General features: G+C 42.4%; 1 protein-coding gene across 1 annotated transcript; it reads right to left on the bottom strand.

Annotated features, from left to right (window-relative positions):
• Positions 1-3,467: 3,467 nt before the first annotated feature.
• PLEK (pleckstrin) lies at positions 3,468-27,899 on the bottom strand. The gene is made up of 9 exons (XM_036334296.1): positions 27,741-27,899; positions 17,848-18,003; positions 17,429-17,610; positions 15,681-15,772; positions 14,901-15,085; positions 12,400-12,504; positions 7,458-7,541; positions 6,565-6,634; positions 3,468-5,179 (listed from the first exon to the last, which is right to left on the bottom strand). Exons 1-9 carry the CDS (start codon positions 27,780-27,782, stop codon positions 5,043-5,045), a joined length of 1,053 nt encoding a protein of 350 aa, XP_036190189.1. The 5' UTR covers positions 27,783-27,899; the 3' UTR covers positions 3,468-5,042.

Consider the following 27,899-nt stretch of genomic DNA (forward strand, 5'->3'; position numbering starts at 1 on the left):
GAGCTTCCTACTTGTGACTATAATTCCTTGGCTCTCATTACTCAATCAACAGCTATTTATAGAGCATCTACTACGCACAAGTACTGAACTAGGTGTTAGAAGGGATTGGAAAAATTGTAAAAGACATACGTTTTCCTGATCCCAAAGAACACAAACCCCTAAAACAGGAAGCACGGTTCATAAGATCAACCAGTAGAGTAGGTAACTATTACTATGTACTCTTCCTAGTACAAATAGATGATAGAGAAATTCAGAGACATAAGATCTGCCGTGGAAATAGAGGGAATTACAAAGGGAGTCGGAGAGCTAGGCATTAAGAGCGAGAGAGCCAGCCTGGCCTGTGTGGCTCAGTTGGTTGATTGTTGTCCTGTGCACTGAAAGGTCACTGGTTGGATTCCTGGTCAGGGCACATGCCTAGGTTGAAGGCTCGATCCCTGGTTAGGGTGCAAACTGGAGGCAACCGATTGATGTTTCTCATATCCATGTTTCTTTCACCCTCCTTCTTCCCTCCTCTCTCTAAAATCAATAAACACACACACACACACACACACACACACACACACACACACACATATATATATATATATATATATATATATATATATATATATAGAGAGAGAGAGAGAGAGAGAGAGAGAGAGAGAGAGTTCTAGGCCTTGGGAGTGCATGAGCAAGAGGAGGTTCCAGAAGCCTGATGGTCTTCCCAAGGACAAGTGAGATGGGTGTATGTCTGGAGTGGATGGTGGGCAAAGGGGAAATCAGTTAGGAAAGGTAGGTGGGGGCCAGTTGGCAAAGAGCCTTAAATGCTAGACTATTTCTTCAATGCCTAAACTGTAGGCAGTGGGGATTCAAGCAGTTTACTGGTAGTTTTTACCTTTAATGTTGATTAAAAAGTTACCACTATATATTTTTTAAAGCAGAAGTGCAAACAGGCCCCACTGCACACTTACGAAATCAGAATCCCTGAAGCAGAGGCTCAGGCATATGTTCAGTGAAAGAATTCTGCAAGCCGTTCCGACAGAGACCAAAAGTTGAAACCCACTGACACGGAGCCTATGGAGATTATGCTCTCAAAACCTGACACAGGGCAATTTACAATTGAGTAAATTAATACCTTATGGGGGAAAATGATCCCATGACTATATATATATATATATATATATATATATATATATATATATACTAATAAAAGGGTAATATGCTAATTAGAAAGGGAGACCTTCCAGAAGTCCTTCCAGACAAAGCCATGGTGTCGGGGCTGAGGCAGAGATGGTTAGCGGCGATCAGGCTGGTGGGGGCTGGAGGGGGGGGCAGTTGGGAGGCAATCAGGCCGGCGGGGGTGGGGTGGGGGTGGGGAAGTTGGGGGCAAGCAGGCCGGCAGGCCCCTTGAGCAGTTAGGAGCCAGCAGTCCCAGATTGCGAGAGGGATGTCCAACTGCCGGTTTAACTGGAAGATGGACATCCCCCGAGGGGTCCCAGATTGGAGAGGGTACAGGCCGGGCTGAGGGACACTCCCACCCAGTGCACGAATTTCGTGCACTGGCCCACTAGTATATATATAATTTCATTTGCAAAGTTATATACATATACTTTGCAAATGAAAAAATAATGGTATACAGTTCATTGCTGGCACATAGTAAATGTTCAATAAATATTTGTTAAATTTTTAAAAAAGTAAATCTGGATTAATATGAATAGCTTCTTGACAGAGAAGTCAGAAGAAAGAGAACTAGGATCTGTCTGGTGCCCTCACATGCCAGGTAACTTACAGGTAGTATTTCATTTAGTCCTAAGAAGAGCCCTATGAGGGGGACATTATTATTCTCATTTTAGGGGCAAAGAAGGTGATACTCTTACATGGTGCACGTGTAGTAAGTCACAGACTGGGCATTCAAACACAGGTTCCAGGCTCTAAACCAAGGCATTTCCCACTGTATCGAACAACCTCCCCATAAACACTGTTCCCTTGAATCTTAACTAGATAGCAAATATTGTGTCATAAATACTCCCTACTCCTTCTCCTTTTTCTCCTCCGCTGGGGTCTGAATTTTACCTTCCCTCTGCCCTGAAACTGAGCCCAAATCACTGAGAACTATCATTTCAAGTTTTGGTGTTTGTTTTTTTTAAAGCCAACTCCTCCTTTCCTTCTCTTTGTCCCACCCTCTCCCCCTCTGACATCTCCTAATCCACTATACTCAGTTGTGAAACTCCTTGTTTAGAGAGCACAAAATGGAACCTGAAATCGTAAGGAATTCCTTGGGTGGTTTTCTTTGTACCCGAAGGCTGACGTGGGGTGACAGCAGAAAGGGGCTCGCTTATAGTAGGCTCCCCCCAAATCAAAGGAAATGACGCCGGTGCTCTCTGTAGCACTGGGAACAGTTCGTTATTTTAATCTAAGCAAGTTCCTCGTCCTGCTTTGGAAAGTCATCCTCTACTGGAAGACTGTGGTCGCTGTCTGTGTGTATGTGTCTGTGTGTGTCTGCAAGGGACACTGAACATCTCTCCTTAAATCCGCACTGTCTTCTCCATTTGCGTGTAATATTCTCATCTCCCAGTGACCCCTTCTATTTTTTTCCCACCAAGGCGTTAGATTTTTCAGATCTAATGCTTTATTTTTCTGTTGATCACATGATGCACAAAGACATTTTTCTCCTTTATATATACGTTCTTAATTCTTCTACAATGGATTATATGACAATTTACCCCACTCCCATCTAAATTGGAATCCTGGGTAAATGCCAAGCAGCCTTTCTTTTTGGTTTTGAATGTTCTTCAAATGAAACTGACAGTTTGTATATTCCTTCATCCGCATTACTGAGGGAAAAGCCTGTCACTCTGGGGCTAGGACCCACGTGGATTTACCTATTATTAGCCTGAAGGCCTGGGCAGACTTCTTAGCCAAAGAGGTTCAGATATAACATCTATACCTAGACTCAAAATATCGACTTTGAAAAGTGACCCCTTTGTTTCACCAGGAAGAATGAGTTGCTGTGTGAGGAAGCCATGATAACACTTTGCATTCTCTGCAGAGGACTGTATCCAAATACGCAGATTGTGTACTGACAATCCTAGGGCGCAGTCACCTAGACTCCAGTCTGAATAGCGCTCCTGGGGTTGAGCAGCACACATCGCCCAACCACACACAGCAGCCCTCCAGTAGGAAACTCATTTCTCCCTGATGCGAATACTTTTCTGCATCCTTAATAGCTAATGGCCATTTGTGGACTCTTGTTCGCCTGAGCATTATAATCAAGGTCTCATAAATCAAAAATTAGTGAGCCAGGCGTATGGCTTATCTTTATTGCCCCCTATTTTTATTATTCCCAGAACAGACTGACGTTGAAATCATAGAGTCATCGGGATAACTTGAGAGATTATAAATGGTGTCGTCCTCAGGAAATGGAAGTGGGTTGTAGAAAAGGAGAGTCGTCAATGGGAGGCAAAACATCAGAGTTATCACATCCAAAAGACACTAAACACAGTCATATTTATTTGAAAACATAACGTGGATTCCATATTAATAAATACTTTTAACACTGAATATCGAAAAACTACTGTGCTTGTTCTAAGAAAACAGTTTACTACAGAATCAGAGGAAAGGTGGTCTTTTGCCCGTAGGCCTTTGCTAAAACAATCTGGGACTAGGAATAGCCTCATAGATATTGTGTGAAATTGGGGGAGGGAAGAGAGTTGATACAATTAGGAAGAATTTTCTACTCTCCTTTCTTCACTGGGGCCTTAGAATTAAAAATCTGAAATTGGGAAATACACCTTTACACATATCCCGGTTTATCTCTCAGTTTTGGATTAGGCTCACCAATGAGTAGACACAAACAAAATTTGGAAACCGGTCCCTGATTTGAATCAAGGTCAGATCAGTCTGGTTGAAAGTGGGTCCATGAGGTCCAGAAGGAGTTGCTACAGCTTATGCTTAAAGCTCAGGCACAACCACAGTGTCACTCACCACAGAACTGAAAGCACCAAACCACGTTGACCGCCACCTCCACCAGCTCTGTCCCTTCAGTGCTAACTTTATATGAACCTATCACCCCGTCTGCCTGCCTGCGGTCCAGCCCCTGCACCCTGGAGCTGGGGTTGGAGGCACACATTACCAGGCAGCTGTCTCTGCACCCATGGAGAGAAACCATGAAGGGAACCCATGTGGTGACTTTTTTTCCTGCAAACACTCAAATGAAACAATCTCAAAGATGTGGAGTTCCCCATCCTAATGGTAATAAATGATAGAGAAATGCTCCTGAAAGAAACCAAGGTAGGCCCTCTCAGATCAGCCTCGAGTGGGAGTGGAAAGCGCCTGCTCTGAGCGGCTTTAAGGCATGGAAAAGACCTCGGCTACTCCAGGCCTCCCTGGGTCTTTTTCGCAGAAGACATGATAACCTTCCAGGCTCTAGTGAGTGAACGAAAGCTTCACCCTGAAAGCCACCACTGCACTGCTAGCTCTCAGGACGTTTCTGGGTAGAGGGAGGGAGGAAGAAAAGAGGTCTCCTTCGTTTTGATACATAATCTTGTGGCCAAGGGCAAGGGAAGGAAGTGGAAAAGAACAAACGTGGTTTGTGCCTAGTCGTTTTAGTACAGGTTGCAAGGATTATAAAGGGAAGAGCTGTTTCAGGTTCTGAAGGCCAAGGCTTAGTCAAGAAGGGACAGCAGCTGGACGGCTGGGGGTGGGGAAGGTGTTAGAATCATGGGGCTTTGGGGTTTTAAGCTAGGGAGGACCTCAAGGCTTTCACTTCATTTTCCAGAAGAGGAACCAGGGGCCTGAGAGATTAAGCTGTGTGCCAACTCCACATAGCTTGGTATATCTGCTTGGGGGACACGAAGAGTAGCAGAGACTGCAGTGAGCCATACGGTGGGGTGCAGGTGCACATCGCCTGGCATGTGGTTAGTTACATTTAGAACCCCCGCAGGTGAAAAGTTCCCAGCCCTGGGCCCTTTCTTGTTGATGTGTCTCCAGAAGTGAATAGATCCTGGACCAAGCTTATTTGGGGGGTTCCCTCTGGAGGGTGAGGAGGAGCTGCAGGTGTGTCCTCACTTCCCAGTCCGGGAGGCCACCTGGATGGCTTTGATCCACTCGGTGCGCTCCTTGGGGGTGGCCGCTTGCAAGAAATAATGAACTTCATCGGCCGTGATGATCTCAAACAGGTTCTCTTCTTCACTTTTCCTGGCTGGTGAAAGAAAACAGGAATGACAGTGCCCATGGGCATCAGAGAGGCCACCTAGCTCACCTCCTCTGCAAGGAAGGAAACCCCTGTTTCCTGAGTGTCCAAGGAAAATCAAATATGTGGTTTTCAAACTTACCATCATTGTATGATCATATATATTTATTGTATAACTATAGATAGTATTTATATGGACAGGTACATAGTATGATCGTGTGTGTGTGTGTGTGTGTGTGTGTGTGTGTGTGTGTGTGTGTGTGTTTAAGAAATAAGTTGAAACACTCAAGGAGAAACATTTTCTTTTACAAACTACTCACTTTTGCATATGAGTAGTGAGTAACCTCTAATAGTGTCTAATGAATATTTCCTCTGCTCATAATATAAATCAAGGGCCGACCCTGATACCTTTTTAAATTTATAAGTACGTAAGTAAGTAAGTAAGTAAGTAAGTAAGTAAATAGATAGCCAGGCCTTTCGCCAGTACCACCAGACTAGCCTGAACTTGATTTTGTCAAGGGCTAAGTTAGAGTCTCTGCTGAAAGTTTGGAGGCAGTAAACTGGCCAATACTGTGACAAGGCTTAAAGTCTCCACCTCAAATTAAAAAGCAAGATGCTCCCTACCCCAAAACTAAAGCAGAATTCTACGCAGTGAAGGGAGTAAGCAGGGGTAGTGGAAAAAAATATCTAGGCTCATGCAACTGTAGTGTTTTTCTGTCTATCTCTATAACATTATAAACCCAAAACAACCAGATAAAATCAAGGTTTGGATGTCTAAACCACACCTCCACCGTGATACCACCCCTCCCCACACCTGAGAAGTCAATCTACACCAACATGCTTATTCCATGCACCACATCATAGACTTGTGACCTGGGACCCGGAGGTCATCTGGTGCAAACCCCTCATTTCAGAGGAAGAACTAAGGCCCAGATTAGTTAGGCGATTCACCCAAGGCCATGCCGCTAACCGACTAGTACAGACCTAACGATAACCCAGATACACCTTCCACACACTACAAATGTTCTTTGGGTTGTGGGAGATTTCCTGGTATGTAAAAGGCTCCCATTAAGGAATGTCATGGCTCACTTACACGCATCAGGAGGTAACAAGTTTCTCCACTTAAGCCGGTTCTAATGTGAAGAATTTTTCTCAGCATTGCTCAGAGATTTACCCAAAGCATCCACAAAATCTCTCCAACTCCCCAAGATCCACAGAGCCAGGGCAGAAGTTGGGAAAGAATAGCTCTTGGTTTCTCCCAGATTTTTAAACAGAAATTCATTCATGCTTATGCCTGATTAATCAAATGATTGATAATTGTTGGCTCAGGATGCCCATGAGTGGAAAGGGAAGCTAAGTAGATACACCGCTCTCAAACAAAAATTCATTCTTACCATCTGGGTTGCTCTCCACTGAGGTCACCACACAGCCTCGCAAATGAATTGCTCCCAGGGGATCTTCCCCCTAGAGGAGAGAGGAGTCCTTCGTTATGTTTCCAAAGTACAGGGTGTGGCTATACCTTATCCTGTCAGAGCAAAGCCACACACTCATTCTGGTATAGATCAGGGCCCCCCAAAATAGATGAGTGGAAGGAAATTAAAAGTCGCCCCTTCCAAGTCCCCCACCCACCACCTCACCCAGGGAGATGGGGTGAGGAGACACAAGTCAATCTTAGCTTCATATCTGGAGAAAGTGGGAGGGGACGTGGAAAGGCTGAATCATCGTGTCCCACAAGAGAACTGCATGTTTCCGGAGCTCTTTGGCCTCATGCAACTAACACTCATGGGAGGGAACCGAAGAGGCAGGGGACCCAACCCAGATGGAGTTGTCTTTACATTCAGAGTTGGCTCATTTCATTGAGGAAAAGCCCCCTTCAATACTCAACAGTCTAAGCGCCTAGATTTAAACAATGCTTTCATCCAAGTTGGCCTGAAAGAGAAACTAACACTTGTTTGCATATTAAACCAGGAACAAAGTGTTGAACTGGTTGAATCCCTCTGAAAATATTAGATTAGAAAAAATAAAACAAATTCTGTTGAGTTGACTAATAAATGACAATTTAGTGATATTTTCGTCCATCCCTGAGCTATGCCTCAAAGCCTAAGATCTCAAATCTTTGCAAATAAGAGGAGGTAGAAAACGGTCGCGACAGGTGGCAGAAAAACAAAAGTGGGAGGGCGAAGAGGGGAAGGGGATACCAGCAGAGCAGAAATGGGAGTGGAAAGCCCCATGAGCAGATGCAGCGGAGGCTGCCAGTAGGATGGGCTCGTTGGCCACAGAATCTCACCCCAGCTGGGTCATAGTAATGCAGATATGCAGGGTCTTCTCTCAGAATGAACTTCCTCACTTTCCAGTTCTTCCTCCGATGCCCCTATATCCAGGAACAACATAAGAAAAGGAATGATGAGTTCTTGGCATCGCTCGGTATATATAGCACCTGCAAAATAAATCTTGGCTGAATTGAAAAAAAAAAAAAAAAAAGATGAAATACTAATTCTAGGAGAACCAGGCCCCAACTCAGATCTTTGTCAGAGAGTTAGCACGGTAGCCCATGAACAATTTGGATATCATTAAACTATAGATTAGCCCTAGCCGGTTTGGCTCAGCAGATAGAGCGTCGGCCTGCGGACTCAAGGGTCCCGGGTTCGATTCCGGTCAAGGGCATGTACCTTGGCTGCCGGCACATCCCCAGTGGGGAGATGTGCAGGAGGCAGCTGATTGATGTTTCTCTCTCATCAATGTTCCTAACTCTCTATCCCTCTCCCTTCCTCTCTGTAAAAAATCAATAAAATATATTTTTTAAAAAAATAAATAAGCTATAGATTAAATTATTGCTAAGATTGCCTTCCAACTTGATATTATACAAAACAGTACTCTGTATGTGCAATGTACTATGTTAGGTAATGTGGGGGCTATAAAGAGATTTAATTTAAGACATGTCCCTTCTCTTTTTTTTTTTTTTTAAATATATTTTATTGATTTTCCACAGAGAGAAGGGAGAGAGATAGAGAGCCAGAAACATCAATGAGAGAGAAACATCGATCAGCTGCCTCCTGCACATCCCCCACTATGGAAGTGCCCGCAACCCAGGTACATGCCCCTGACCGGAATCGAACCCGGGACCCCTCAGTCCGCAGGCCGACGCTCTATCCACTGAGCCAAACCGGTCCTGGCTGTCCCTTCTCTTCATAGAGTTTATAGTCTATGTGGGAAAATAAAGTATCAAATAGTTGGTATAGATAATCGATTTGAAAAAAATTAAATGAGAGATATGTAATTTGGGGTTTGGATGTCAAAGAAAGTCTTATAAAGATCTATGCCTATCCACATGGGTGAGAAAAGGGTAAGTAAGAAGACAATTGACAACAAAACAGCAGTAAGAGCAGTCAGACTAGAAGGCAGGAGTCATGAGGAACAGTCCAGTCAAGATTGGAAAAGTGGAAAAAGACTTAGTAAAAAGGTGGGGTTGTTGCTGAGTCAGAAGTAAAAAGATTACAATCACATTTTAGGAAGATTGATGTGGTGACAACATACAGAATGAACTAGCTGGTTAAATTAAAGATAAACCAGGGGCAAGATAATAAGGTAAAAAGAAAGTCATTAAGAAATGATTGCAACAATTCAGGCATAAAATTATCAGGGACTAACATCAGATAGCAGCAAAAGAAATGGGAGGAATAGCTGCTGTGCCAGACATGATGAGAAGGAAGAATAGTACTTCGCCTTTTCCAATAGAATGACACACTGACACTGTGGGTTTTAAGGGCAGAATTTGTGTCTTGTTTGTCTTTGGTCCTCCAATGCCCAGCACTGTGCCTAGCACAGGGGAGTGCTTCCTGTCTATTGCCTTGAATCACCCAGTTATTTCAATTAGCTTATAACATTTTATTAAAATGTCATGATAAAGCTGATTGCACGCTTTCCCACAGAAATTCAAATGACTTGAATAACTCAGAAGCCAAAAAATACCGTATTAGATGAAAAGATATGGAGTTTCTATCTTGCCAGTACAAAGAATGTTGTTCCCTAACACTCCACACATTGACAGGCACATCAATGAATTTCCCAACATTTTTTCATTGTGTGCATATAGAAAGCAATGAAACATTTACAATTTTAGCAAACAGTGCCATAATTCCAGGTCAGAGGAGTTTAAAGGGAGCTTTCAAGAATGGGTCTAGTTATTTGGCCAATCATTTGGTCAAGGAGCTCATGTCAAAAGAGTCTTTTACTTGCATGAAGGTTGAAGCCAGGAAGTCTGTGAAGTCATATAGGAGAATACAGAATATTTCTATCTGCTATTTCACATTCAGAATGGCTTTTGCAAAGCATCAACTTCTAAAGTTCTTCTTATGAATTTCTGCTCTTCGCCTTAATTGATGTTGCCCATAAAATGTGGACACTAAAGTTTCTGCCCGCATCGTTTTATCCTGATCTGTGTATGTGGCATATCCTCCTATGAAATGACTTGGTGAATACCAACTTCTCATGAGTCAATGGAAGAGGAAGGTAACAGGAAGATGTGAAATCAGCCAACCCTGGCCACCAGCATAATCCCTTTAAGCCCTCACTGGCATCACAATGTGACAATTTGAAGAGTTTGATATTCTGCCTGGACAGCTTTCATCTAATGAGCATTTCCTGAGGGATTTTAAGGAATGCATGGGTGCCTAGGGCTTCCAAGAATTGTTGCTGATCTGTCAAAGTAATCTACTTACATTTTATTTAATTCATCCTACAAATGTTTTTTGCCTATTATAGACCAAGAAGGATGCTGAATTCTGCAGCAGATACGAGAAAAACATACACGTATAACACATTGTCCTTCCTCATCAAAGAATCTACATTGGTTGAGAAACCAGACATTTTATCCATTGTCACAACAGAATGAATTATATTTAAAAAGATTATATCGAATATAATCCAATCTCATTGGTCCTAGAATTTGTTACATTCCCCCAAGTAGAATTATTTCCTCTAGGATGGGAGAAGTGGGGAGGAAAGATGGGGAGGAAGGGGCGGACTCCAGTTGGACACTGCTTCTTCACCATTTAAGGTGTGAAGCACAGGTGTCTTTTTTCAAGATCAGCATTCTATGCAGGTTAATGGTTGCTAACTCCTAGCAGTAGACACAGGGCGGGTTAGTTTTTGTGCCACTTAACAAGGACATTTTAACAATTCCCTCCGATGACTCTGATATAAACCAGTGAACTAAGAGGAAGGAAACATTAAAGGGGGCTGTCAATTCAAATAGAAGAGGTTTTTGTTCTTTTCCCCATCGGCCTCCCAAAAAAAGAGAGGAAAGAATATTGTAAAAGAACAAAATTCCTGAGTGCACATAGATTTCTGTTTTGTTTATGTTTAAAGGAGGTTTATAAGGATGGCTATTTAAATAGTAGTGTTCTGATAATAGGATAAATTAGCTTTTAGGTAAAAGGCTAGCTCTGTGGTTTTCAGCCTGGCCACACACCAATGGGAGCTATAAAATCCAGAGACTCTAATCTAATTGGCCTGGCATGCAATTTTAACAGGTCCCTGGAGGATTAGAGTGTGCATCAACAGGGCTAGCTAAGGCTAAACGGTAGCTAGCAAAGGCCGAGTAAAGGCAGGCGAAGGAAAACATGGAAGCATGCCTACTCTGGTCCCCACTGTCTTCAACAGGCACTCAAGCACCCATTACCCTCAGCCAGATTTTGACCCTCCAGGGCTTGCATTGGGGTACTTATGCAGTCCAGCTCAGACTTCGTTCAGCCCTTTTCAACCCTCACGTTCAGTTTTCTCAGGGCTCCTCTCTAGACTAGGGCTTCTCAGGTCAACTAATTCAATAAGTCATTAATGGCTGATAACAATACAGAATTCTACAAGGAATCAACAACGCAAGAAAATAACGAAATTCCCTCCTAAGGAACTCTTGTCTTAACGGCCACCTCCCAGCACCTGTAATCAAAGAGCCAGGATTAAACTAAAGAGGAAGCCAGCAATGGGCAAACTGTCCATCTTCCCTATATAAGGCTGGCCTTGCTCCTATGGTCACCCTGTCATAAAAGTCATTACAAGACTCTGTGAAATCTTTCTAAATCCTTGCTGTACTATTTCTTAGGACCCTGATGTTAAGGTAGTTTACCACACTAATGCCCCAGTTCCCCTAGTGAAACTCGGAATCCACGTCTATACCTAATTTCAGCTAGCCCAAATCCCTTCTTTCTAAAAGTAAATATATACTCAACATTGGTTCTCCCTTCTTTGCCCTGAAAGTTCAGGGGTCCATTACAAGGTAAGTCAAATCTCCGTCCCACAGGGCCTATAGACAGTGCACAAAAATCTCCTTACAGCAACCAGATTCTCCCTGTTATATGCTGAGCAGTGCCTGTAAGACAGCTCGCAACACAACCAGAAGGGCAAAACCTTGGCTTCATCAAGCAGCTTTTGCTTCTGTGACACCATGTGCTAGTATCAGTTGATTTCATCCTGATATTCCCATGTCTTCCTGTTGCTTCTGCCTCTACCAGGTGCTGGCCCTGGCTTTCTCGCTCGCCACAGCCCTTAACTCTCGGCATCTCATGCCTTGGCAGCTGGTAACTAACTACAGCTCTTCAGCTCACCTAGCCCTTGCCTCCCAGTCTAATGCTAGCCTATACCTGCGGACACTTGAGAACTACACATGACTTCCCCCCAGGACTGAGTCCATGCCCTCTCACTGGATTTGACCTTCGTCTGCCGCTTCTGCAGAGTTGGCCTCAGGCATGCCCCGGATTTGGTTTCACTATGTCCTACCCACAGGCTGGAATGGCACTTACTTGCTCTCAAGCCTATATGATGTTCCTCCTCTGGGTGTGGCTTATTCCTGTTTCCTGGTTACTTTGGGGGCAAGTGGAGGGGGAGGGATAAGCAAATGGAAGTATTTTTATTATGAAATATCTGTCTTTTCCATGCCATGGCAACTGATTTCTTCCAGCTAATTAAAAGATCAATAATTTTTTTGAAACATCTTTTTCCCATGATGTTGTTAAAAGAGTTTCCTTTTTTTGAAGTGCATCTTCTGCCCTGCCTGCCTCTGTCCTCCTGTCCTAATGCCACTTTGACCATTTACCAAGCTATTTGTCCATCTCAGTCTGCTGGTTTCATTTACTGGTTGACTATCAGCCAAAGGAAATATCATTTGGTGGTTTAGAAATGAAAAGAACCTGAGAAGAGGGAAAGGCTAAAAGGCAACAGTAATGGCCACTCACCTGCTTCAGTAAACATCCTTGCTTGATAATGACCCCTCTGAATTCTTCTTTCAGAATTATATCATCATCACTGGAATTCTCTTCACAGAAGAACCCACTGTCTGGCTATTGGGAAAGGAAATAGCAAGTTTATTTTACCAGTTTTAGGCATATTGTTATGTGTACCATCTTTACACACACACACACACACACACACACACACACACACACACACACACACACCCTGCACCACTTCCAGCCACTGGCGTAGGCTCCTTCTTCTCCCCCAGTGGCTCATATCCCAACCTGAACTTTAAAGGCTGTCCTTGGATCTCAGAGGGAAGGGGGTGGGGGTAATCAACCAAAGACCTTGTATGCATATATGCATAACCCATGGACACAGACAATCGAGTGGTCAAGGCCTGGGGCAGAGGGGGTGGGCTGGAAGGGGTCAATGAGGGAAAAATGGGGACATATGTAATACTTTCAACAATAAAGATTTATTTTTTAAATATTATAAATAAATAAAATAAACAATAAAAAATAAAGGCTGCCCTTGGTTATCTCATTTCCCCTCCCCCTTAATAATCTTGTTTCTAGAATCTAGATGCTCTTCCTCTCCTTCCACTCATGTGATCTTGCTGAAATCCTTTCATTTTCTTGGGTTCCCCATGCTACACATACTTTAAGTCTAGCTCAGCACATTTCTTCCTTCAAAGCCTTCCTTCTCTTTGGACCTCAAAGCCACATCCTCAAAAGCAGAGTTGGCTACTTTTTAAGACATTGCACAACAAGACCTCCACTATGATCTCTGCCACTCAGCCCTCTTCTGCTTTGAGAAGACCAAGAGCAGGTGCCCAGCCTCAACCCCTGAGGTCAGCAGTGAACTGGGTTTTGCTCAGCTGTAAGCAAGCAATGAATCATACAGAGAAAGAGGAGCTGCCGGTTTGCCGGGAGCCGGTCCATCCTTGCTGTTTCAAGGGACCCGGCATATATGGCATACTGTTCTTAATATGTTTGCTCACCTTCTTGGCACTATGTGTTTGAACCAAGGTCTCCTCTCTGAGAAAGGTTGTTTTCCCAGGTAGGGATTTTCCCCTGAAGTTAGAGAGGGAATAAAACCTCTTAACTAAGTGCCAGGCGGGTAATTAATCACTTTAACTATGAACAATCATGCTTAAGCTACATAATCTTTACTCCCTGGAATGGAGATAAGAAACGCCCTAACCTTTGGAACAGAGATTGATAGGATTGAATCAACTGGTATAAATACAGATGTAAGAAGACAGAACCAAGAAGACAGAACTTAGAAGACAGAACCAAAGAAGACAGAACCTACACAGAACCTAGAGACAGAAGAACTTCGCTGGAGAGAACATGGCAAAAGATCCTGGACTGAACCTGACTACAGAAATTGGCAAGAGAACCTGACTAGAACCTGGTGACTGAACCTGGCTGGAGAACCTGGAGAACCTAGCAAGAGAACATGGACACAGAACCTGGCTGGAGATCCTAAGCAGAACCTCTCTGGAGATCCAGACCAGAACTTGGCTGGAGATCCTGGCTAGGCTGCTGATCAACTGAACACTGTCTCCGTGTCCTTCCTTCTTCGCCGACTCCGTCCACACCTTTGGGGACCCCTGGACCTGCTGGGGTTGGACCCCGGCAAGGAGCCACTTTTTAAGACCTTCAATGGGGAGGACTTAAGAAGCTCTAGCCCAATACCCTGGACTCAGTAACACATTAAACAGGAAATAAGCCTGGCCTGGACTTTGTGGCTGGATATTTTTAGAATCCCACATTTAAATGGCTATAAGCAGCCAAATTAGAGGTCTTAAAAATATGTATGCTGACAGCGGAACTTCCCCCAAAGTGAAATGAAACTCTCTCTGGGACATTCACATCATTTTTGTAAAAGGCTCTTAAGTAGCTTCCTAACTTCTGTGCTCTGACCCCAAATAGAAACAAAACTGCCAAAACTCCCCTGGAAATTCACTGTTGCAGGATTTCTCACGTGGCCCAGGTTTAGGCCCACATTGTGTAATATCCCGTGTTTCCCCATCTGTGGTTAACACAGATGATTGGGGGAGGGAGTGCCAATGCATACATTTTGCATTAAGTTGAATATTTGAATGTATATTTGAGAAAATATACAATCAGCATAATGTGATTTTATGGATCGCCTCTAGAAAGGCAGCTCCACGCAGGCTGCAATTTTTTTTTATTTTATTGCTATAGCCTCTTTGTTTTTATAAATGAATTATTGCTTAGAATAAGAATAGATGTAAAGCTTTAAAAGTCATTTTAAAGCAAACTACTCAAGTAAACAATATTTTCCTTTGAACTGGCTCACTTGGATGTGGCAGGCATTGAGCTGGGGGACAGCTGTCAAGGCGAGAACAGCTAACAACTCTGGGGAGAGGGCTGGGTCTCGCTTTCACACATGTGGGTGGCCCAGCCTCGAATCTGCCCAGAGCAGCCTCCATGACAGGAAGAGTAGCTAAGCGGCTTCTCTCACTTACAAAGTAGTAGAAGGCATCAGGGTTGTCCAGGAAAGGGTTTTCAGCAGTCCCATCCACGGCGTTCTTGGACAGGTCTCCGGCAGGCTGCAGGTACCCTTCGTTGAGCAGTGAGGAGGCGATCATGAGGCCTTCCTGGCGATTCCGAACAGACTTGTTGGAGAGCAGCCAGTCGATGACACAGTTACCTGGATGGAGCCATCAGAGGGAAGGTTAACTCTCCTAATCAAAGAACAAACCACTGACCATCACCCCTGGAAAGCCCCAGAGCACCCGCGTGTCTGACTTGTCTCATCTTCCCTGTTATTCCAGGAAGGAAAAACAAAATCAGTGGGATAGCTGCCCGGAAACAAACAGAACTATGTAAAGGGTTTTGTTTTGTTTCTCTTTTCTTAAATCTGTAAGTTCTTTAAGAAGCAATGCATCATTAAAGAAATAGTTCTTTACCCACTTGCACTTAAGTCTTATATATCTTGATTCCTGCCTATTCTTTTATTCAGCTCTGTGTCTATTTTAACATAATACCATTTTTTGGGAGAAAAAAATGACTCTTTGATTGATATAGCTGGCATTTCCAAAACAATATCTTGGACAACAAAGTTCTTTTCTACCCTTCATTTTATGTCCATGCTGGAGAAGTTCAATTCTCATGTTCACCAGTCATCCTCCTATGACCCCGTCTACCCAGCCTGCTACACACGCCCCTCCCCACACATATGGCTGAGCGGGAACTCCATATTGCCTTCCCCAGCTGCCCCCTATCAGACTTGCAAGACCTTTTACCTGTGAAGCAGTGATTAAAAATCTTCTTGTCCTTCTCTAGGTTCAGCTCTTTTATTCCTTTTTCCGTGTCTTTCATGGACAAATACAGAGCCCTACACAGAGTTGAAAACAGATGGATGAGTGGGGAGCATTTCAGAATGGCAAGTCCTCGCAGGGACCTTGAGGAGCTGGCCAAGAACACTAGCTTTTCCCCTCCCAGGTGGCCCCTGTGCCTAACCTCCCCACCAGAACACAAGTAGCTAAAGGGCAGAGTTGATATTTGCATAATTCTGTGTCTGGCATGGCATTCAACAGAATGCAGTAGGGAGATAATTATTAGTTCTTAAATTCATTGAGCTTTTTGTTGATTTAAGTCCCAATGCCTGAGAGAGAAAGTTAAGTGGCAAGGATTAAGGTTCTCAGGGCCAGTTTTCCACTCTAATCTTCAAGGTCCCTTGATTTTCACATCCCAGTCCTTCAAGTGTCATTAAGAGACCATCTAGACTAGACATTCATTGCCTCCAAGAAAGCAAATGTTTTAGCTAAGCTTATCTCTTATTCTATTATGAGACAAGGCAAAATAGTGAGAAGTTCTCATTTTTGTCCTTGAAGTAATAAACTCAAGATAGCCTTAGAAGAGTAATACCCTTTGTAATACTTTAAGCAATAAAAAAAAAATAAATAAAAAAAAAAGAAGAGAAACTGCCAACAAGTACCCAGAAAGCCCCTTTCATGTATCATGTGGTTCCATATAGCGCAAACACCATTCCCACTTAGCTCTGACAGCCATGGCCAGAAATGTGGTCACTTGATGCCCCCAGCCAGCAGCTGCACTAGACCAGGAGCCTGCTCTTGGGTCTTTACCCAAAAGCTTTGCTGGTGAGAGAAGATTCTAAGTCTCCCCAAGCTCATTGTACAAACTTAAACTCCTGTGACATGCCAAGTCCTGTGTTAGGCTGCTGAAAGGATTTGTCTTTGGTCCCTCTCAGGGACAACCACATTGTGTAAACAGAACCCTTCTTGAACATTTTTAGCAGCCAACATGGAATACTTTCTGACTGGGCTCCTATTTCAGGTTATACTTGACATAGATGCAAAACTATCAGGAAGCAATGATTCTTCTAGAAAAAAAAAAGCTCATGTGATAGAAGGAGATATGAAACATGCAGAAAGGAAGGAGTCCTGTTCCTGTCACGGGCTGAATTTTCCTGTGAGCCTCTAACAACCTTTAGTCAACAACTATCACCTGCAATTCCAAGCCAGCCAATGTCATAGGACGTTAAACCAGGCCAGGGTTTCTGCCCAGAATGGGTGTTCACCTTGACTGGTCCTTGCTGACAGTGTGAATATATGCACTTGAACTCAAAACCTTGCATACATGGATGCAGACCCCCTGCCTTTTCCTCCCTACCCAGACATCCTGGAGCATTCTTTAAAGACTAGCTTATTATGGCTACTTCATAAATGCAATAGGTTCTATCTCTCTGTCTCTCTCTATCTCTTTGGATCTCTTTCTCCGCCAAGATTTCTTCTCCAAGGTTTTCCAAAATGAGGGAATCTATATTCCAGTAGCTTTGTCTCCTCAGCTGCTAGGCCTTGGAGAAGCCATGATCACTCCTTCAGATCCAGGTAAACATCTTAGTACACCAAGAGCCAGTATCGGCCTGGAAGGGTGAATATAGCCTTCAGAGGTGACCAAAGCAAGCCCTGGAACATCTCCTCAAAGGGGAAAAAAGAAGGGGTAGAAGGAAGCAAACACAGAAAATCACCCTAAGTCAACGGTTTCTGGAAGTCGAATAGATCTCCTGGTGGATTTCCTCGCAAACTTCTGGCCTCCTTCAATGCACTTAATGGCCTTCTTGATGTCTCGAACCCAGCCATCTCTCTCTTCCAGGAAGGCTGCCTGGAAGAAGTGGTCCTGCTGTTTGGTTGTAGTGATCTTAAACACAAACTGAAAATAAAAATACATGCCATTAGGAATCACTCTTTTCAAGGGGCTGAGGTCCCTTATGAAGCACAGCAGTTGAGCCAACCCTGTCCTGGAAGTACTTGGCCAACAGAGACCCAAATGCCCAGGGTGGTGGTGAGGGAACTAGTCCGGGGGGAACCAGTCATACTGTAGGCTGTGCACAGGCTCAAAGGTCAGTGTCTGACCAACCATTCATTGTGGCTATTAATGTCAACTCACCATCCTTTTGCCGAAGTCCTGACAGGGACTAGTCAGAGTGCTTCCTTTCAGAGGAATCATTCCTTTGGGGCTGTTGTCACTTTTCTTCTTATAGAATTCAATTCCATCTTCTAACAATACAACCCACATGGGTTTCCAGGTGTTGAACACACTCCCCTGTAATGACAACAAAAAGTCACGTAACAATATTTTCTAAAATTGTTCTATAGATGAGGCAGGACTTGGTAAATAGCCTACTGTTGACCAGTGTGGACTCAGATGACCCACATTTGTGTGATCAGGGTGCTAGGCAAGCAGCCTTCAAGGAAGAAGGGACTGCCATTCTTCTGGAACTTTAAAAAAATATTTTTAAGATAAACTGTATGCATGTTCATAATCGGCCATAAGCCTCTCATGGGTCATTACCAAGGGAATATGGGATGGATCTCTACTCTTCTTCTTGTGCATTTCAGGCTGGCTTTCTGCTCCCACCCCTGCCCATTGTGTTCAGTTCAACTCAGGGATGGCCAATAGATTCTATCTCAAGTGCCAGGGCAGACTGAATAGTAGCCGAAGCCCGAGGCCGGACTCATGGGGAAAGTGACATGATCAACAGCTGTGTTTGCCTCAGGTGTGGAGGCCATAAAGGTGGCGTGCTCGCTGCAGTTCCTTCCATCCTGTGGTCTAAGATTTTATCTGAATGTGAATGTCAAGAAGAAACTCAGACAGCAGCCTTGCGTTCAGGATGGCTAAGTTGTATGAAAATCCCTTGAAAAATGGTCTGTGATGCCAGACTGTTGCCATCCATGCTTTTAGGAAGATCTTTATTGGAAAAGTTTTCAGTTTGGACTAATGTCAACAGCCCCTGTAGCAGTACATTAACTGTTCTGACTAAATCAAAGAAGTCTCTCTTTTTTGTCCATATTTTGGGAGAGTTTGGGAAAATAAGGTTCTTTGCCTCTCACCATTGGACCCATGAGGTCACCCTGTCATCACTTCCACAAAATAGAATTATCATCCAGCTCCCAGAAGACCTTGCGGCTTATCTTAACATGCAAAGAGCCTCTATATTAAGGTCAGTTGCCCAAAAGGAAGTCTATTTATGCAAAAAGGTTAAGTACTTGTGGGACTATCATTTTGTATCATTTTGCTTGTCCAAGTGTTTCCTTTATTTTAGTTACTAAAAGAACTTTTAAAATTAGAACCCACTATCTCTTTTTCGCACAGGCAGAATGACTATCCATACTAACACTAGACTGTTTTCCTTTCTTAAAAAATGGGGAAGGTCAGATACTGCAAACACAGGAAATAATTTCAGTTAAATGTCTTTCTGCTTTACATCTGAGAGAAACTTATATCCAGAATATAAAGGGTTCCTGCAAATCAATAAGGAAAATAAAATCTATTTTTTAAATGGGAAAACAACTGCAAGAGGCATTTCACTAAAGAGGTTATCCAGCCCAGCTCAGTGGTTGAGTGTCAGCCTATGAACCAGGAGGTCATGGTTCAATTCCCAGGCAGGGCACATGCTTGGGTTGCAGGCTTGATCCCTAGTAGGGGGCATGCAGGAGGCAGCCGATCAATGATTCTCTTTCATCATTGATGTTTTTTATCTCTCTTTCTCTCCCCTGCCCCTTCATCTCTGAAATCAATATATATATATATTTTAAAGAGGTTATCAAAAAAGTATCTGAAATGATGTTTGGCATCATTATTCACTAGGAAAATGCAGATTAAAAGCACAGTGAGATACCTCTACACATCATTAGAATATCTAACATTTACAAAAATTAAGAAGAGCAAGACTTGGCAAGGATGGTAACTGGAATCCCAATATGTGGTGGGCAGGAGTGCAAGATGGCACATCGAACTGGAAAATGTCCTAATTCTTAGGAGATATATGTTGAATTACTGAGGAGTGAGGTAGCATGATGTCCGCAGCTTATTCTCATGAAAATTGTGTGTATATTTATATAGAAATACAGAGATAGAGAGATAAAGCAAGTGCGAACATGTGTTAACAATTGATAGATCAAGGTAAATAGTATACAGGTAGTTGTACTCATTTTCTCATTACTCTGTGGGTTTTAAATTTTTCAAAATAATTGGGGAAAATTAATAAATAAATGAACAACACAAGACACTACTATAGAGTAAAATCTAGGTTATACTTTCAGGGAAACATAGAAATAGGTGTATAAAATAATGAAAATAATAAAAGCGATACTCACAGAGCTAGGAGCAAAAAGTTGGACTAAATGACCCTGAATACCTTTCATGTCTAAAATTGTATATTCTACCTCAGGCCCCTCAGAGATGAATAACTGCCACAATCACTCAGCAGTTTTGACCTTAGTATTGGGATAAATTGGGAGAGGTCAGCCAGCACTGCATTCCTCCTATAGGCAATTAAAGTAAAGCTACTCCTAATTCAAATGTAGCCTCAGGGGTCTGTCAGTTCGCAGAGCAGGAGGTGTCATTTGGGATTCAGGGCCATTATGCACATTGAGAAGGCTGATCCTCTGTAAAACAAGGGAAATGAGACCAGCCTCTTAGAGTGGAAAGTTTCTTCCAGGCTTGGTAGGAGTTAGCTGGGTTAGGATGATGGAATGACAGGTGATCTCTGTTCTCCTAGCCATGGCTGCAGCCACCAGCTTCTCACTGCAGTAAACGACAGCACCTCCTCCCCACTACCACTGTACTGACCCCTTCCTGTCCCCAACCCCCTTGGCACTCACCCAAGAGCAAACTGGGCAGTGTGATCCTGAAATGTCCAGGGCACATTACACCTGACCAGTTCATGTGGAACTGGAACTAGAATCCAGGGCTCTTGATTCCCAATTTTATGCTCTTTCTACTTCCCCTCAGATGCTATCTTCATTTTGGTTCCTATGTACCTTTGAGTAATTCTGGAACTTAAATCAATTTTTTCAGGCCATTTAGCTAGCTATACATAAAATCATGGTTATAACTTTATATAATATGTTATATATATACATATATATATACACATATATACATATATATCATATGTCTGAAGTATTGAGGGGTGAGGTATTATTTGTATTTTTCTGTAATGCCTTTTGTCATTATAGAAGAAAACCTCTACAATGTACAATGGGTGTATTTTAGATGCTGAATTAGGTTTATTAATGTTTCCCAGGGAACAGCTGTTGATCATCATGGTACTGGTATAATTTAGTGCACAAGACTCTGACATTGCATAATGCCAAAAGAAGAAATATCAAAGGATGAGATATTTGACTGTATACTTTTAAAAAATGAACTTCTGTGCATTAAAAAAAACACAGCAAAATAAAATGTGGACATTTGTAATATGCCATATAATTAAAAGTTAACATGTTTTTAAGAACTTTTTAGAATTATTAAAAATGTATAGAAACACTCCTTAAATGGGCAAACAATATAAATAGACCATTTTCAAGAGAAGAAATACTCAGGCTCAATAGACATAAAAATGTACTGCTTCAATAGTACTCAAAGAGACAAAAATTAAATAAGATATAATTCTGTCCATTGATAAGATTTTTTAAAAGATTTATAAAATATATTGGTGAAGATTTGGGGAACTGGGCATGAAAAGACAAAAAGGAGCCTTATGAGCAGCAGTTTGATGTGCACTATTTTTTAAAAAGCCTAAAGTGCCCTGGCTGGTTTGGCTCAGTGGATAGAGTGTCGGCCTGCGGACTGAAGGATCCCGGGTTCAATTCCAGCCAAGGGCACATGCCCAGGTCACAGGCTCGATCCCCAATGTGGGGTGTGCACAAGGCAGCTGATCAATAATTCTCCCTCATCATTGATGTTTCTATCTCTCTTTCCCTCCCCTTTCCTCTCTAAAATCAATTATATATATATATATGAAAGCCTAAAGTCATTGTAGGCCATATAGAAGCATAAGATCTAAAGTGAGGACAGTAATATTCTGACTTTAAGTGGTGCATAACCAGTAGGTGACCACGTCTCTGGAGCTGGGTGGTCCAGGCTCAAATCCCAGTTCTGCCACATTCTACCAATGGGATCTTGAGCAAGTTCTTATACCTCATTTTCTACATCTGGCAAATGGGGACAATGTTACTATGTATTTTTCAGCATTATTGGGAGATTAAATAAAACAATTCATGTAGATTGCCAATGGCAGTATCTATTCTAGCACATAGTAAGTGCTCAATAAATAGCACCTATGTCCTGTAACTCTGTGCTTATCAGGTGTACCTGGAGGACGGCCTTGCGTTTAGGAAACCTCAGGGCTGCAGGTAAACCAGAGCCTGTTCAAAAGAGAAGGACAGGTTGGCATCTCTTTGGGGAAATTGTTGAAGAAACTGGGTAGGTTTCAGCCCCAAAAGGAACAAGCAGAGCTGAGGAGGACTGTCTTCAAAGGTGTCAAACACTGTCACAGATCATGGAGGTTTCAGAAAAAACAGTTTACGCATAACTTAAGAGAGAAAGTTAAATTAGTGAGTTCTCTGACACAAGAGGCATTCAAGCATGCTTGCTAACAGAATAGCAAAAGAAATGCGGCCTCAGGTGGAAAATTCAGTTAAAAGTTACTTTAATACTTAATACTCCTTTCAACCCTCAGATTCTACACATCTATTCCAAAAAAGGCTGTTGTCCTTACTATGCCTGTGGATACCCTCAATTTCAAGATATCCCTTTGGGTCTCTCCTACAAGCCAAAAATAAGTAAAGTTCTAACACATATTTAACATGATCACCGAAAAATGAATACCCCATTGGAAAAAATTTAATACATTATAAGTTACTGTAATATGGACCCCCAATGCTTTGGTTTCTATGATTTAGACAAGTTTCTTCCTTTGAGACATGTTCATTCAACAAATAATGACAGAGCAACTCCTGTGCTTCAGACACTGGCCTGGGCGCTGGGGTGGAAAATGAGTAAGACAGTCTCTGCTCTTAAATGATTCACCGTCTCACAGGGGGAGAGAGTGACCTTGAATGACACCTCCAGTTCAATGGAAGGATGCAGAGTATGAGCAGTGTCACTGAAAAAAGCCACGACTCACTGCTGTGGGTTGGGGCAACTTTATTATGTTGTTTAGAACCCCTCCCAGGTCACTTCCCAGGGAGTGAGGACACCTCCTTTAACTTCTCCTTTCCCTCAAACTTCTCTTTTCACGTGTTGACGTACAGCTGGAATTCAAAGGAAAATTACCTTATGCTCAAAACTACGTGTTTAACTAAAGCAGAACTGTGAGTCGGCATGACCTATTCTCCCACACTCATGGGCGTGTTACTTCAAGTTGGTGTTGCATCAAATTACATCCTTATTTCTGCTGCATTGTAAATTGTATCTTCTGGTTTTCCAACCTGATCCATGAAATCACTTGTATAAAATCCCAGATAAGTGGTTGTTTTGTACCTATTTTAATTTTCTGAAGGCAAGGAAACCAGTGTATTCCCTAATATGTTTTTTTACATTAGTCAAATCTTCCAGGTTGGATAATTTCTCAATAAAATCATACTGGGTAAGCAATAGAGAAATGGTACCGGGTGCTTAACAGCATGATTTCTGTCTTAGGAATTTGGGTTCAAATTTGAAGACAGTCCCCATAGACAAGTTACTTAATTTTTCCAAACATTAGTCTCCTCACCTGTAAAATAAAGGTAATATTGTACTACTTCCCACTGTTGTAAACATTAAATGAAATATACTTAAAGGGCTTAGTACTATGGCTAACTTGGGGCAGGTGCTCAAAAGTGGTTAGCATATAGGCAGATGGGATTACACAGTTTTGTAGGCAATTCTGTGAAATCATTCTGGCATAAGGTTATCCTGGGTACCAGCCATCACGACAGCCGTGCTTTGAAACCTAAATCACTGCAATCCGAGCCCAAGAGGGCTGCATGTAACACGTTTAGGCTCAGCTCTCTTTGACACTGAAGCCACACTGCTGGGTTCCAGTCCAGCTATGCCACCTAATAGCTGTGTGACCTTGGGCAAGCCTCTTAGCTTCTCTGTGCCTTAGTTTCGTCATCTGTCAAGTAGGGCTAACAGCTGTACCCACTTTGTAGGGTTGTTGTAAGTATTAAGTGCATTGATGCTTTCAATCTGTCCCTGCTGCAAGGCAAGCACCACATCTATTAGTTATTAAGATGATGGGAATCAATGGGTACAAATCACTGGAAACTATTTCATGGTACTGTGTCCAGAAGACAATGTAGCTGTGAGAAAAAGTCCTAGGCCAACACCCCTGACTCCTGTTCTCTCTCTTACCCCAGGCTTTCCTCCTGCAACCACACCTCTCGCAGGGCCTTTTCTTTCCTGTCCAACCCGCTTGTCCTTGGGCACCCCAACTCCTGTCCTTTCTCCCAGCCCAAAAGACCACCCAAACCTCTAAGCTTACAATTGGGATCAGTTCTGCTACATGAAGTGCCTGTGGAATTGATTGTCAAGCAATCAACAACAGTTTGCTCCGTGAACTCCCAGGAATGGGGTTGGTTTGGGATGTGACTTGGTAGAGTCCAATTCGTAACCTGCTCCTTTCTCGTTCTTAAAGCTATGCTTATGCACATGAGCAGACCTGCTCCACATGCCCCACCCCACACATAAGGCTGAGCGGGACTCTAGATTGCTTTCCCCAGCTGCCCCATTTCAGACTCGCAAGGCCTTGTACCCGTGAAGCCTCCGTTTTCTCATCTGTAAGACGGGGATAAGGACACTATTGTATAGGATGGTTAGGATTGCATGAGATCTTGTTCACACAACAACTGACTGCTACATGGTAGTGAAGGGAATCAAAGTTTGCCACCCTGAAGCTGCCTTTTTGGGATATTGATTTTGAGATGGTTATTGAGAAATAAAAGGCTCAAAGAAACTCAAGCCCTCCCTACTATCCTTTCCAAGAGGTTCAGCTAGAAAAACCTACTCGAGGAAGGGAACCTTAGGATACTGCCTTAACCAAATTCAAATTAAGTATGGTGAATAGGAGGGCCTCAGGCTGGTACCCCTTAGCTTAGATACCCAGTGTCCCACTGTTTCTGAGTTGCCTAGCAAGAATTCGCCTGCCATGTATACTGTGCTCTTCCTCGACTACCTGTGAATTGCCAATCTCACTTCTGAAGTCTAAGACCGGGTCTCCCACTCCTTTTCTGCTTTGTCAAAAATGCCATATATACCCAATGCCGGCTCACTATCTATGGAATTTTCATGCTTATGTGAATTCCCATGCACATGCATTAAAATTTGATTTTCTCCTGTTAATCTGTCTCTGTTGATTTGATTATTAGCCCAGCTAGAACTTAAAAGGTGAGAGGAAAAGTATTAATTATTTTTAGGCCCCATAGTAGCTTCTAAGTATTTTTGTGTTTGTTTTTTGTTGTTGTTGTTGTTTTGTTTTTGTTTTTTTAGTGACAAGATTCTGAGGCAAGGAAATCCAGGTCTTATTTAGAATGAAAAAGCTATAAAATGACAGAATTATGTATTTTTCTTCCTTTACTTAACTATCATCTCTATTTTAAGATCTTAGCTGACGAAAAGGAGGAAACCTGAATTGTGAAATGTGGGCAGTTTCCTTGCACAAAAGAAAAGCAGAAACATTCCATTGATTACTGATCCCAAGATTTCTGACTTGATAAAATCCTTGCACCAGAGTTTTCCTAGTGTTGTATTTTTTTACCCCAAACTTATTTATCTCCAATAAAGTTATTTCATAAAAGAATAATAAGGAAAAAGATATTTTGATTAACACCTAGGAATCTGAAACTGCATGAGAAAAACAAACAAACAAATAAAATAAAAAAACACGTGCCTGGAGGGAGATTCATACATTATTGCCTGTCATGCCTTAATGTTAAAAACTATAGTCAAGGATTCGCACAGCCTTGCCAGAGAAAGATTTTCTTGGTCCTTGCTTCACTATTAACTTGGCAACCAAGCCAAGAACCAGTAAATATCCATATATATATATATATAAAATTAACCCCCATATATGAGGTACCTGAATGAAACTTAACACCTAAAGAAGTTAAGAACTTCAGCACCTTCCCAGGAAATTCTGGCTTCAGGGGTAGTTCTGCAGCCAACAAGAGAATATTTCTGAAGCAAGCATTTCTTTAAAATGACAAATTAGGGAATCTTAATACATTACAACACAAAGTGTTCAAAAGGTCCCAGAGAAAAATGCAGAAATTACTGAAGATGTAAATATCAATATGAAATTTCACTATTTTTCTTTCTTGTTACATTTTCTAGATTGCCTTTTACAGGCCATGATCTGAAAAAATTAAAAACTATATATTTATTAATTTAAGTCCATAACCCTAACTCTATCATTCCCATTTTCTACTGGGGCAAACTCACTTACTAAAGATTCAGTCTTCTTTTTTTTGGAATTTATAGAGTTTAAAATATGAAAATACACACTTAAAGCAGTTTTTATTACATGATGTTCAAATTATTTTTGAACAAAACAACTTAGCAGAAAATGTTTCCATTTACCCGCTCATCTCAGGATACTAACCGAAGCAATCAGGAAAGAAGTAAGTCAACATTTATTATTTTTGGTCCTCAAAAAGTGTATTGGTGCCTATTGCAAAGAATCTACATGCACCTTTGTGTACATAGGTGTGTCTTTTCCAAAGGATGTTTCAAAAGATGGCCAGCTAGAGAAAATATAAACTGAGTGTTTACGTAGTCTCCCTCACCCGCTCATACCTCTCACTACCATAGATGCATTACAAATCCTAGCTTAGATTAAGTTACTCTGAGAAAATCCTGGTGCACTGACTGAGCTCAGGGCCACAAATCAGAAACTCAGGTCTCAAAAGAGTGGATTTCTGGCCCCAACTCTGTCACAGCCATGTGACCTTGGGCAGTCAGTCACCCAGCTTCCGGGTCTCAATTTCCCCTTCTGTAAATGAGGGAATGAAGCCAGATGATCTAGGGTCCCTTCCAGCTTTAAATTAAAAGAGAATCAGGCAGCAATGTGTCCTGTTTAATCTCCTTGTAAGTAGAACATTTTGGCTAAAATGTTAAACCAACAAACAACCTAGAAGAGTCACTGTAGGCATTCACCTGAAGGCCCATATTGAATTCAGTGCACTTCTGACATGCTTAGCTCACTTGGGAGAGTATGAGTGTACTTATTTATATGTGTATTGCCCACAGGATGCTCATAAGCCCTGAGTGTGAACTCAACATCCTGGAGAGTTTCACAGTGACATGGCATATGCTCACCAGCAGAAGAAAAACCAACAGTACCAACAAAATTCAATTTCCTGATGCTACACCAGTGAGACTAAGCATTTCTGAGTGCATTTGTGTCCTTATTTTCCAGTCTTTAAAATGGTGCTCTACCTACCACTTTAATGGCACGTTGTATAAATTCACTAAGAATTGTGAATGATTTCAGGCCAATAAAAAAGATAGAGTTTTAATGTACCATTCTAAGAAGAAAGCCCAAGTAATAAGCTACATCTTTAATCATTTTCTGTTCTCTCTCCTCAAAAAAAAAATAATAAAAATTAAAAGGAGGGGAATTGGAATTTAAATAACAACTGAATAGTCTCTCCAAATAACCTCTACAGCAAAAGAGTTTGAGTCATAACAGGCATATGTGGCTCTTGAAAAGCATACTGATTTTGCTTAGACCTTTGCCTTCCAGACCCTGTAGCCTGGAGTTCTCAGTCCCACGAGTTCAACCTCTGCTGACACCTGTGCTAGGTAAGTTCACCTTTAAGAACCAGAACGAAGTGGAACCTGTACTGGTTCCCTCCCGAACATTTATTTACATGCTGCGATGTTCTCCTAGTTCAACCCAATAGGTTCAGCTTCAACATTTCTAAAACGAGTGCACAGGGAGTGCAAACTGGACTCTGATCCTCCCAACCCTCTCTCCAGTCACACCCGTGTAGGTGGCGCTTCTGGCTTACCTTTTTCACCAGGTAGCCCTCCCTGATCCGCTTTGGTTCCATGATGGATGGACAAACAGACGGCTGGGTCCACCCTCAGACAAGTCCTCTCAGAAGCTCAGCCTCCTTCTGAGAGCTGAGGCGCTTGTGGGCTGCTTTTCTATGGTGAGGTCCCTTTCA

The sequence above is a fragment of the Myotis myotis genome, unplaced genomic scaffold (genome assembly GCF_014108235.1).
Source record: "Myotis myotis isolate mMyoMyo1 unplaced genomic scaffold, mMyoMyo1.p scaffold_m19_p_14, whole genome shotgun sequence".
NCBI classification, from domain to species: Eukaryota; Metazoa; Chordata; class Mammalia; order Chiroptera; family Vespertilionidae; genus Myotis; species Myotis myotis.

Excerpts from the sequence above, each read along its gene's own strand:
- PLEK (XM_036334296.1), bottom strand. The coding sequence starts at position 27,782 with ATGGAACCAAAGCGGATCAGGGAGGGCTACCTGGTGAAAAAG. Across the intron at positions 15,773-17,428 it reads CCAGAAACCGTTGACTTAGG|GGCTCTGTATTTGTCCATGA; the intron begins GTGATTTTCTGT and ends AACTCTGTGTAG. Across the intron at positions 12,505-14,900 it reads CTGATGCCTTCTACTACTTT|CCAGACAGTGGGTTCTTCTG; the intron begins GTAAGTGAGAGA and ends CTTTCCCAATAG.